The sequence below is a fragment of the Pelobates fuscus genome, chromosome 6, assembly GCF_036172605.1.
Source record: "Pelobates fuscus isolate aPelFus1 chromosome 6, aPelFus1.pri, whole genome shotgun sequence".
In the NCBI taxonomy this organism is placed as follows: Eukaryota; Metazoa; Chordata; class Amphibia; order Anura; family Pelobatidae; genus Pelobates; species Pelobates fuscus.
The window spans coordinates 269512643-269525627 of NC_086322.1; the positions used below are offsets into that span (position 1 = coordinate 269512643).

The following is a 12985-nucleotide window of genomic DNA, read 5'->3' on the forward strand; positions in this document are numbered from 1 at the left end:
ATACCAAACACATGAAACGTTCGGTGTTGGAATGGAATCTGTCTCTGGGCACTTCCGGTCTTCTGAGTCTTCAAGTGAATTAACCAGGAAGTAAATCTCCAATATTAGCATAAAGACATGTGCTATTAACAGTCTAATAAAATAGTCAGTCACAGGAATTTTAATAGCAAGGACAGTGCAGCACATACAAATATTGTTTCATTCCCATCTAGCAAACAGTTCATCACAGGTGTTCACACACAACACATCTGGCAAAAGGAATATCAAACTACCATGGAAGGTAAGTCAAGATACAATAGTGAATTGTACAAATATAAACCAACTAAATACATTTGAGATTTAATTTTCTTTTGATAATAGTGTTTTAGGTATGAAACTTCTATACCAGGGGTAGGCAACCTTCGGCTCTACAGATGTTGTGGACTACATCTCCCTTGATGCTTTGCCAGCAATATGGCTGTAAAAGCATTATGGGAGATGTAGTCCAAAACATCTGTAGAGCCGAAGGTTGCCTACCCCTGTTCTATACAGACAATTCTAATATATGGCTTCTGCTTAAAGGTGTATATGGAACAGAAAATCATTTTGGTTATAGTATTTACTTATTGAAAAAAATGTCTTGGGTGCATTTTCATGTTGGGAAAATGACCTGATAGCTTTGATATTTAATTTCATGACATTTGCTGTAGAATAATTGCGTATGTTAACAAATAACAACCACCTAAGATTTTATGGTTTTTTTTGTTTTTTTACTCAATTTTATTCACCTTCTATTTAAATATAACTATAAGCAAGAGTTGGTTTAAATTGTTTTAACCATTTTATTCTGGAAGAAGAAAACATAATGATAATGTACTTTAATTTGTTTTGTAAATCAGATTACATGATAAAGCTTTAGAAAAATGCCTCTGACATGTTTATGTAATAGTTTAAGCAATACTGATTTAACCCCTTAAGGACACATGACGTGTCTGACACGTCATGATTCCCTTTTATTCCAGAAGTTTGGTCCTTAAGGGGTTAAACACAGTTTATACAGTAACATTGATTTATAGTGAATTTTAAAATCGACTTGTGCAATGCAGGCTAATATAGTAATGCTTTAATTATAGCCAAGCTGAAGATTTTATTTCCATATCAGGATTGCTTTGCTTAAATGTTTGCACCTGAGTAAAATGTTATTTTGAATTATTTTATAATACATATACAAATTGTTTGGGGGAAGGGGTTAATGAATGAATTACATAATTAGTTATTTATATTAACAATATATATAATACGCACACAAAACTGACTGATCAAACACTTTTATGTCGATTAGATGCGAGTATGTGACTTGCATCCTAAGCCTAAAAGGCTTATTTTCTACCCTCTAAATTACTTCAACATATGACATCTTTTGAATTTTAAAAAAGGTGCAGATTTCAATAGATCTTGTTTCTTCTTAAATAAATCTTGTTACACCCCCATGAGCTGTCAATAACATAATTGGCCCAGTTACTTCCTGGTTGCTTAGCTCAGTGGAGCTAACTCAATAGGCAGGCAATATCTCAGAGTACCTGCCTTGCAAAGACTTGGACATCCACAGAAAGTCTGGACTAGTGAAGAAGGGAAGAGCTGGCAAAGGCTGTTTTTTTTTTTTATATTTATCGTATTTATTCAGGAAAAAACTTTCAAGACATACATAGAATTACATTTGTTTATACCATATAGACTTCATCACTCTACGCATATCATAATTATACCGTTAGGTAATTACATCCCATGTTAATATATATGTACCATATAAGTGATAATATCTATAAAAAATATTTAGATTATGTATGAACATTAAAAACAAACACACAAACAAACAGAAAAAGAAAAAAGAAAAAGGAGAAAAAAGAAAGAGAGAAAGGGATTTTTTAACTTATATAACTATCACAAATATAAATATAAAATAGATATCAAATTGAGAGATCGAAATTAAAATTAAGGTTTTTCCCTCTCCTCCCCTCCCCTCCCCCTCCTGGGCCGATGAGAGAGAAAAGGACAGTACAGAGATACATTTAAATCAGATTTGAATATTTGGAAGTCCAGAGGGACCAAACTTTCTCGTTTTTCCTAGGTTGTGGGTTAAAAACATAACTCATCTCCATTTTATGTTGGAATTCAATGTGGGTCATAATTTCCATCCAGTCGGGAGGTACAGAAGATTTCCAGCATCTAGCGATGCTAATTTTGACTGCAGAGAAAACATGAGTCAAGAATCTACTTAAATTGTTATCCTGTGTAGGAAGGCCTATATTAAATAGGAACATTTGTGGGCTAATCTCTTTAATATTCTGGTGTAAAGAACTTACTAGTCCGAGCATTTGAGTTTTTAGATTATTTCGTTTAGAACATTCCCATTCCCAAACATGGTATATTGTAAAAAGGCTGTTTTTTTTAGGCTGTTGTTTAGATATTGCCCCAATGAAAAAATGCATAATTATATGCATGCATGTTTTCACTAGGGATATATCTACTATTTGGGCAGTGGAGTGTCTGTTTAAGGACCAATGGCATTCTATGCACCATTATATATACTGGTGAGTTGAAGTTTTCATAGTGTGGCAGCTCCATGGAGTTCTCCGAGGATCACATTGTAATGACATATTGCACCACTGTTGATCCTAAATGGGTCGTAGGCATTGCATCATTTATTTATTGCACTAAGATGAGAAGAAATACTCGTCTGCCCTGCAGCTTGTCACATTATCATATCTCATAAAAAGAAAAACCTGGATATTCCGAACTTAATTTGTTAATATACTGATTACATAGACAATGTACCTATAGTAAAATCCTAAGGAAGAGTTCCCACTGGAATTAGTCCCCCAGCTCATGAGTATATGAAAAGAATCCCCATATATTCTTTGAAATACAAATGTCCAAAAACACCAGCAGAATGTAGAATGTTTGACTGTTTGATGGCATAATACTCATATACAGCAAAAAGGGTTGTTGTTTTTTGTAAAAACTATAAATGGCCTTCAAGCATTCTCTGATCCCTCTCTATACCCTCCATACTTTGTCCTACTACTGCTTCTATTCAGCAGCTCTATATATTAAGCTTTACAGGCTCCTGTAAAGTGTCAAAGGTGGTATTATCTCACCATTTTTTAAATAAAGACAGATGGACTAATATGGCAGGGCAATTGTTACTTTATAACACAACAATACATATGGATAGTTTATTTATGAATATAAAGTACATTTGATTTATTTTCAAGAAAAACATGTCAGTTTTAAAAAAAAATTATATATCTAATTTACTTTTAATAGACATTCTATTGGTTTTTAGCTTTTCAGCCCATCCCTTTCTAACACTATATTGTCCCTGTCTCTGCTGGTATTCAGGTCACCTTCCCAAGTGAAAAAAAAAAAATGAAAGCTTTATACTTAGATTTTCAAAAGGTGCTGAGACTCTCCCAGCACTGCTGACATCTCCTCCTCCGTTGACATCACGGAGGAGGCATAGTCTCCTCAGGGGGGAACATTTGGGACTTAATGTGCATGCTTGGCGAGTGCCCCTCACACATTTACACTTCGCCATGGGAAAGCCGACTCAGTGCTTTTATATGCGGGACTTCCATGTCACGTAACAAAGTTTTACGGTCAGTATGACAGCCACTAGAAAATAACAAATCCCTGGAATAACTTTAATAGCCTTTTACACCCAGACCACTTAATTGAGATAAACTCGTCCGAGTGACTATAATGTCCTTATAACTACTCATGACAATGTACACCTAAATATGCCAAGGATTATATAAGTCTGTCTCTGGCCCTTATAAAAAATACGAGTTGTCATGACTAGTGAGAACTATAATGCATTGCTCATGTTTAAATACATTATTTAGAAAACAAATCTAATCAACTGATATTAAAATATGTAACAATTCTGGACAGATTTGATCATGACAATTGGATTTTTAAGTGAATTCAAAAGCCTCTTAGACCAAAATAATTAAACGCACAAATAAATAAATACATAAATATTCTACATGTGCTTGCTTTGCCAATACTTTCTCTTGTATTGCATACTCTTGCACTTGTCACTGTTGCCATGTGCTCTGAGTGACTCCTCTCTCTGTGGAATGGAATGCAGGTGATGATGAGTCGGAAAAGTAATGATAATTTGCTATGTGAAAACATTCTCTGGGTATGCACATGAAATGAGGAATCAGTGAGACACATTCAAATCTAAATAATAAGACATAGAATTATTGCCAAGAACTGTTCATTCTAATAACTGCATTATGTGTATTAAAGATTATTAAACACATATATAATTCAATTGTATACTTCATCACTTAAGCGTTCAAAGGGACTTGTCATCTACCCAAAAGATCAAAAGATTACATAGACACAAAAAATGGCTTTGAGGGTTAGGCTAGTGAGTTTGTGATTACACGTATTATTATTGTCATTAAAGGGATAAGAACTTGTTGTTATATGTATTTTGATTAAAACTGGGAGGTACCTCACCTGCTATAAAAAAAAAAAAAATAATCTCAGATTGTTAGTCACTCATGCATATCAGTTAAAGGGAATATTCTATAATAATATTATAGTCTGGATTTTATCATCAGTCTTCAGCACGTTTGCTGCTGGGACAATAACATTTTTAAAACGATGATGCACTAATGACTGCCTTCAGTTTACATGTAAAAGTGTTGTGTGTATATAAATGCATTGACACACTATACACACACAATACATTTTTATTAAGAGCATGCCTGTTTGGGTGTGAGGATATGTGCAAGGAGAATATGCTAGGACAGCAAAAAGATAGAAAAGCAAAAATATGTGCAATATAGGTGCTGCTATAATAAAGAACAAAATAGTACAAAAGCTAAAACTAAATTCATGTGTAAAAATACCGTAAAGACCAAAACCAGGAAAAAGTTACATTACTTATTGCACCAAAATCATAAAAAAAGAAAAAAAGGACGGCCATAGTGTGGTATCCTTTAAAAAGTGACATAGATAGATAGATGATAGATATTGATTTAAATTCATGTTAGATTTGAATTTATGTTTTGTCCTAAACCCAGTTAATTTCAACATTAAAAACATGTTTGTGATGAAATAATCACATTATTTGAATAACGTTGATAAAAACAGTTGGGTGAAACAAATTGAGCAAAATTAACAACTGCATGAAGAAAATTTGTAAAACTAAATAGAGTTATAGGAATTATTTTAATATTAAAAAAAAAAAAAAAATTGGTGGGGAGTGTGTGGAGGGACACCTGTTAATTCTGTGCTTTTTACAGCCTGTTAGAATAGAATGTTAGAAGTTGCAAACGTCAGTTTTACATAACAATGGCCACAAACAGAGAGTATACTATTATATCATTAACGTTTTATTGCTAATAGCTATTGTTCAGAGGCTTGTTTGTAGAAAAGATCTCTATAAAACTCATCTGGCAATAAAGTATAATCCTGCTAAATCAAATTATTATTTATTGTTACTTTAAAACGTGTCAATAAAGGCAAATTCATCACTATTTTTATTGTGTTTTTTTTTTGGAACCTCATCTCTTCTATTACATTTCTCTAGAATCCAACAAAAAGGCTCACCGTACAGATATGTACAACACGTCTGATCTGGTGCTGAGAAGAGGACAATCATTCATGCTAACACTGGAATTTACCATGCCTATCAAAGATTGGCAGAGTATTGTGTTTAATGTAGAGACAGGTATGATTAATTTCTCTTTGTTTTACTCTCTAATCCATTAGATACTAATTCCCCAACTTATACAATATACACACATTTTAATTTTTTTTTAAATTTAATGACACATGTCCCATGAAATCAGAAAGGATATGTATCTTTCCCTAGCTCATACAAGATCTTGTATGGCTTATACATGTTGTAGAACCTCTATGTAATATTTATGCATTTGAGATATAGGCAGTGGCGTACACACAATCCATGGGGCCCCGGTGCGAAACTGATCCTTGGGCCCCCCTCCCTATTTCCCCCAATCTTCCTCCCTATTCCCCCCCCCCGACAGACAGACACACACACACACAAATACATACATAGACACACACACACAAATGGACACATATACACAGACACATACACACACATACATACAAACAGACAGGCACACATATATACATACAGACAGACACACACACACACACAGACACATGCATAAAGACCGACACAGACACAGACAGGCACACACACACACACATACAGACTGACACACATACAGACACACACATACAGACTGACACACACATACAGGCACACATACAGACACATACATACAGGCACACAGACACACATACAGACAGACACACACATACAGACAGAGACACATACATACATAAAACAGACAGGCAAACATGCACACAGGCAGACACAGACAGACAGACACACACACACACATACAGACAGACACACACATACAGACATGCATACATACATACATAAACACACACACACACACACACAAGACGCACATACATACATACATACATAGAGACAAACAGACAAGCACACACACAGACATACAGGCAGACACACACAGACATACATACAGACAGACAGACACACACACATACATACACAGACAGGCACACATACAGAAAGACAAACACACATACATACAAAGACATACATACAAACAGACACACACACAGACACACACACATACATACATACAAACACACACACACACACACACAATATTTAAGTCACCCTCCTGTTTCTTACCTCTTAGGTGCAGGAGGGTGACTGGGGTCCAGTGGTGGCTCAGGTGGATGGGAGTCAGAGTTCCTACTCTGACTCCCTGGTCTTCCTCCCGCGCGGCTCTCAGTGTTAGCTGGGAGGAGTGACGTGCGGTCACTTCCTCCCAGCTTGTGATGTCATCACAGGGGGCCCGGTCATGCTGACCGGGCCCCCTTACAATCCATATCCATCGGGTGGCCCTGACAGCATGGGCCACCCGATGGACCCCTTGGATGGCGGCGGCTGGGGCCAGAAAAGATAATGGTGGGTATCCGGTCGCAGGCGTCTGAGGGTGGCCGGGCCCCCTGGAGTGACAGCCCGGTATGTACGTCAGTGGATATAGGCCCATCCATGTCTATGCTCTTTCTATGCATTTTAACACATCCATACTCAACACTGACAGATTTAAACAAACATTCCAATTGCCATAACCACTACAACATGCTGTAGTGATTATGGTGCCAGGATTGCCCTGATGCCAGAGATGAATTTATGTGTCAGGTGCCTCTAGGCACAGAATCCCCCATATGTGTTTAGGGCATGTGGCATTCAAAGGGTTATATGAAAGTACTCCTACCCCTAAGATTGATAGTAGAACTGCAGAATCTGTTATACAATGTAAATCACTCAGTGCTGTTTCTGCTCCTCCTGCAAGGCATTTCCTGTGTGAGAGGCTGTCAGTGGGCAGATTGGAAGTGATCTCTTCCACTTCCTGTCCAGCCTCACACACCGACATTGGAGGATTTGGAAAAAAAGATGTGTTTAAATGCAATGCAATTTGAATAGTATTAATACATTACATTATTAAAATATTTAAAACAAAGGGATAAGGGTGTCAGATCCAACATCCATTTCACCTTAAACTTAAAGCACTAAGTAAATTATTCCAGAATACTTTTTGGAGTAATGTAGATAATATATTAAGACAATTATGACTTTTAAATGTGTTTTACTTCATCAATTGAAATTACATTTTTCTTTAGCAATTTCAGTCTATTTAGAAAAGGTTTTACCATGTTGACTACATTACAAGAGTTTTACTTTCTAAAAGTATTATTAGAATGTATTAAATATTGGTAAAATGTAAGCAGTATTATTAAAAATTATGATCACAATGCTCCAAATAACATTTTGTATTTGTGACACTGGTGTATAAGAAAAAAAAAACTAAAGAAAAAGTAAGTTCTTTTAAAAATATTATTATTATTGTATTTGTCTTCTGAAGGTCCACAAAATGCCCAAGGTTCTACCATCAGTGTGGAATTTGCCCTGTCAAACTCGTGGACCAGTGGAATGTGGTGTGCTGTGCTGGAGTCGAGACCTGGGAATAATCTGCAAATCATCATGAGCAGTCCAGCAAATGCAATCATAGGAAGATACAACATCTCTGTTAGTATTTCTATCATGGGAGAGACAACCACCTACTCACTTGGAAATTTCATACTCCTCTTCAATCCATGGTGTCTAGGTAATATTTAATTTTATAAGATCTATGTATAGATGAACAGAACATACCTCGGCTGGTTCTTTTTGAAATTGTGGGCAAAAATTACAATAAAGACATGCTTGTTTACCATTCCAAGGGCTCAAAGATGGGTTGGTAAGCATTTATGGAATATCAATAAAACCCAGAGATGGATTATGGTTGCCCAGGGCTCGAAACCAGATGTCAAATTTGGGCTCCTTCCTAGAGGTCTGGGATTTGTTTTCTGAGTGTGAGGTGGCGGAATGTTCTATGTGTGTAGGGGAGATTGAGTGTTGTATGGGGAGAGTGTGTACAGTGGCTGAGCCTTGTGTGTGGAGGGGGCTGAGTGTGATGTGATGAGGGGGGGAGGGGGTTGAGGCTGAGTGTGCCTGTGTGTGCTGGAAGAGTGGAGAGTGATCTGGAGAGTAGGATCTCTGGTGGGGACCTATATGCTTGGTTGTATATGGAGAGGTATTAGCAGTAGAATGAGGGAAGTGCTCATGCCATTGTACAGAACACTGGTGAGACCTCAATTGGAGTATTGTATGCAGCACTGGAGACCGTATCTTCAGAAGGATATTGATACTTTGGAAAGAGTTCAGAGAAGGGCTACTAAACTGGTTCATGGATTGCAGGATAAAACTTACCAGGAATGTGTAAAGATCTCAACATGTATAGCTTGGAGCAAAGATGAGACAGGAGGTATATGATAGAAACATTAAAATACATAAAGGGATTCAACACAGTAAAGGAGGAGACTATATTTAAAAGAAGAAAAACTATGACAACAAGAGGACATCAATTAGATGGGCAAAGGTTTAAAAATAATATCAGGAAGTATTACTTTACTGAGAGGGTAGTGGACACATGGAATTGCCTTCCAACTGAAAGGTTAACAGAGTGAAGGAGTTTAAGCATGTGTGGGATAGGCATAAAGCTATCCTAGCTATAAGATAGGGTAAGGAACTAATAAAAGTATTTAGAAAATTGGGCAGACTAGATGGGCCAACGGTTCTTATCTGCTGTCACATTCTATGTATCTATGTTTCTATATATCGGGTGCAAATCACGTTAAGAGGTCCCTCACAGTCCCAGTATTCAGTTAACAACTCAGAGCTCTAGCTGTGGTACTGTGAGTCATTTAGAAGTGCAGGGGGACAAAGTAGGAGCTGTTAAAGTGATCTGAGACACAACAGAGGAGAAGATCACATTCCTTGAGTATTTTATGGGCTATTGGGCTGAGCAGGGATATCTTTTGATCTCCGTGCCAACTCAGGGATGACCCCCTCACAGCCATTGCCAAAGGAGTAGGCCAAGACAGTGGATTTTTGGTTCTTCATGCTCCCCTGCTATATTACCAGATTCTCCACAGCTAGAGTCAGCTTGAGTACAGGCATATGTCGCTAATATGGCGTGCTAGTTTCCAGACTGCCACTTTAAAGTGAATATCACTGCCACCACTACCACCATATGTATTGCCAACCCTAAAATTGTGGAGATACTGGAGCTTAATCTGAATATAATTCAAAAGAGCTGTATTAGTGAAGTGCCAAAAAAGAAAGTGACATATCTGTACATTACTGTATGGGGCCCTTATCCATATCACTGATGGCTGCAATAGATTACATTTTAAATTAAATTAGAAATAAACATATCTTTACTAATGCACTGTTGCAATAAAAAGTGGTGTTTTATGCTTTAAAAATAAACAGCGTAAAACCTTTTCAGAGGAAGAATTAAATGAGGACCAATACACTGAAATGGTTTCCTATGTGAATTTGACCAATGCTGGACGTCCTCATGCAGAACATGAGGACGTCCAGCATCAGTTAAACGAACAAAAGTCGCCTAACAAGCAGGAATGGCCCCTAGTGGCTCTCTGATTGACAGTCACTAGAGGCTGTCTTAACCCTGCAATGTAATTATTGCAGTTTAGTAGAAACTGCAATAATTAAGATTGCATGGTTAAGGGGACAGGGTCACTGCACCGAGACCACTTCAATGAGCTAAAGTGGTCTAGGTGTCTATAGGGTCCCTTTCATTTATTCTCTACTAACCTCTCTCCAATGAGTTTTAACTAGTTGTATACCAAAGAATTTTAGATCACTACTATCACCATTATGGAATTCTGCAAAATGTTGGGATACATTTTTTGGAACATGAATCTCTTTTTAAATGTTACCAATATGTTCCCTTATTCTGATTTTTAATGCCCGTGATGTCTTTTCTACATACTGATAAACACATGGACAACTAAGTGAATAAATTATGTTTTTCATATTACAAGTAATAAGGGATTTAACTTTATATTGTTTGTTGATTTTAAAGGAATTCATTTCTCCAATAACCTTTTTCCTTTGTAGCTAAAATTACATCATACACATTGTTTGTAATAATACAATTCTATTTCATCACTAATAAAAATTAACACAGTGTTTTGTGCTGTGTGGAGTGACCTGACACTTGGTGGTTGTAGCATCACATTTTTTGCATTTTTTTCTAAATTTATTGTAAAAAAAATTAAATTACACACCTTTTTATCTTGCAACTGGGTGCCTCCACCTTAGCTCCTTGTCGGCCATTTTTATAAGCTCTGTCCTTTGAACATGGCAGTCAGCATAGAGAAAGCATATAAAGAAGAGGATAAATTAAATTATGTTTCAATAAAAAAGTAAAAAAGAGGTTCATGTAACTGTAGTACCTAGCAAATTAAATAATGTATACAAAAAATTAGAACTGTGCGGCAACACCTCCCCACTGTAGTTCAAGCAGTGTATAAATGAAGCAAATTATAGAAAAATAGGTTTGTGCACAACAAGGTGCTACCAGGATATTATTTAAAGGACAAATAAATAAAGCTTTATTTATTTGTCCTTCAAATAAAATAGTGGCAGCACCTTGGTGTGTGCCTACTTTATCTGGATGGCCAGACCTAATTTTTCTCTATAATTTGTTTGAACATTGCTTGACTTGTTATGTTCTCATTCTGCTCTTCATTTACAGAAATAGATGATGGTGTCATTTACTAAACTGTTAATATAAATGTAAAAGATAACAGAGCTCATGAAAAAGAAAGATTTAACACAAGTAATAGGTGATTTTCAATGTTTGTTTCATTTTTCAAATTCCAGAGAAGTGACAGCACCTTTTTTAATAGCCACTCAATAGTTATGGATAAATTGTATTATTTGTCCCTAGATGATGATGTATACATGGCCAATGAAGATGAGAGGAAAGAATATGTGCTAAATGACCATGGTATCATTTTCATGGGGAATGAGAAACATGTATCTTCATTGGGATGGAATTATGGACAGGTAATGTATATTTATTGATGTGACATTTCACAACGCCTTTATGGATAATATGGCTGTTAAATAGCAATATTAATTATGTTTTTTTTTCTGGGTGGGGTTGGCTAAAAATACATTTTATATTTTAATCAACATTCTAATTTAACTTGATTCAGGTGGATCTGTCAGCCTTTACGCATTGTGCCTGTTATTTTATTTGCATTCTTTGAACAAGTGGGCAAGCTAAAAGCAGATTTGTGAGCTTTGTACCTTGCCTATGAATTCAGATAAACTTTACATTTAAAGGACCACTTCACACCCAAGCTGAAGTGCCGTATGTGTAAGGAGTGTCCCACTTTCTATTTGAAATCTCCACTTTTATAAATAATTAATGAAACCCCCGGCTGTCAATCAAACAGCAAAGGAGAGATTCTTCCTGCTTCCCCTTATCTTCCTGAGCGCATTTGCCGCCCGCCTGCATATTTTAGATCAGAATAAAGACCAGCCACCAAAGACCTCAGATCAGTTTGCGGCTCTTGCGCGTGCATGCGCGCGCACACGAGCTGACGTGCACGCATACAGAAGACACTTTTGGCTGCACAGATTGGGACCTCTGATAGGCTTGTTCCGATTGAAGACACTGAAATTCTCTTGCAGGAAGAAAGGAAAGGCTTGCAAAGTGAACTTTTACTTTTGCAAACTGTTTTTAGATATACTCCCATACTCCCAATAAATACATGCATGAAAATGCATGTATCTAGTCATTGTGCGGTGTATCTACTAAACAGTGATACCTAATGTTTTGCCTATTTTGGAAGTAGAGTGCACACAAAGTTAATCTTTCTCCTCCCAAAATGCGATTTGTGCCTTCGCTGTGCCAAGCTTTAACTGGGTAGTGATGACAATTACAACATCTTTAGTATACATTTTAAATAAAAACAGAGTGTCATATGAAAACAGATTACCACATGTTATAGGTACATTTTCCATGTTTTACTCAATGGTGTAGTTTCAGAGAAGTGAAGTTTCCCTTTTAAATACTTTCATTATCCATAGCTTGAAAAAATTATTTGGTTTTGCTCTGCCTCTTTGAACATCATAATATCATAAATAATTCATACTGACCCATCCCTACAAACTGTAGATAATCCTCCGGCTTTGCTTTGTAATCCTGACAGTGATTTTGACAGGAATCTGTCTGATCTAGCAGAAAGCAAGCCCTAGCTAGGTGTCATTCACTCATATAGCTACAGTTACAATCCTTTCAGGAGCATGCTTTTTCTAAGGCAAAACAGACTATTAAAGGGACTCTCCAGTGCCAGGAAAAAAATAAATTTTCCTGGCACTGCAGGTTACCTCTCCCTCCCACCTCCCAATCCCCGGTTGCTGAATGGGTGAAAACCCCTTCAGTCACTTACCTGAGACCCCCGCCGGTGGTTGTTTCCCTCG

At 36.7% G+C, this 12985-nt stretch overlaps 1 protein-coding gene across 1 annotated transcript in view; it reads left to right on the forward strand.

Moving 5' to 3' along the window:
- Positions 1–240: 240 nt before the first annotated feature.
- Positions 241–12985, forward strand: part of LOC134614864 (protein-glutamine gamma-glutamyltransferase E-like) — a 33137-nt gene continuing 20392 nt past the window's right edge. Inside the window, exons 1-4 of the mRNA XM_063459106.1 lie at positions 241–280; positions 5591–5731; positions 8004–8246; positions 11442–11560. Coding sequence (XP_063315176.1) covers positions 274–280; positions 5591–5731; positions 8004–8246; positions 11442–11560 — 510 coding nt within the window. The 5' untranslated portion in view covers positions 241–273. The remainder of the gene's footprint in view (positions 281–5590; positions 5732–8003; positions 8247–11441; positions 11561–12985) is intronic.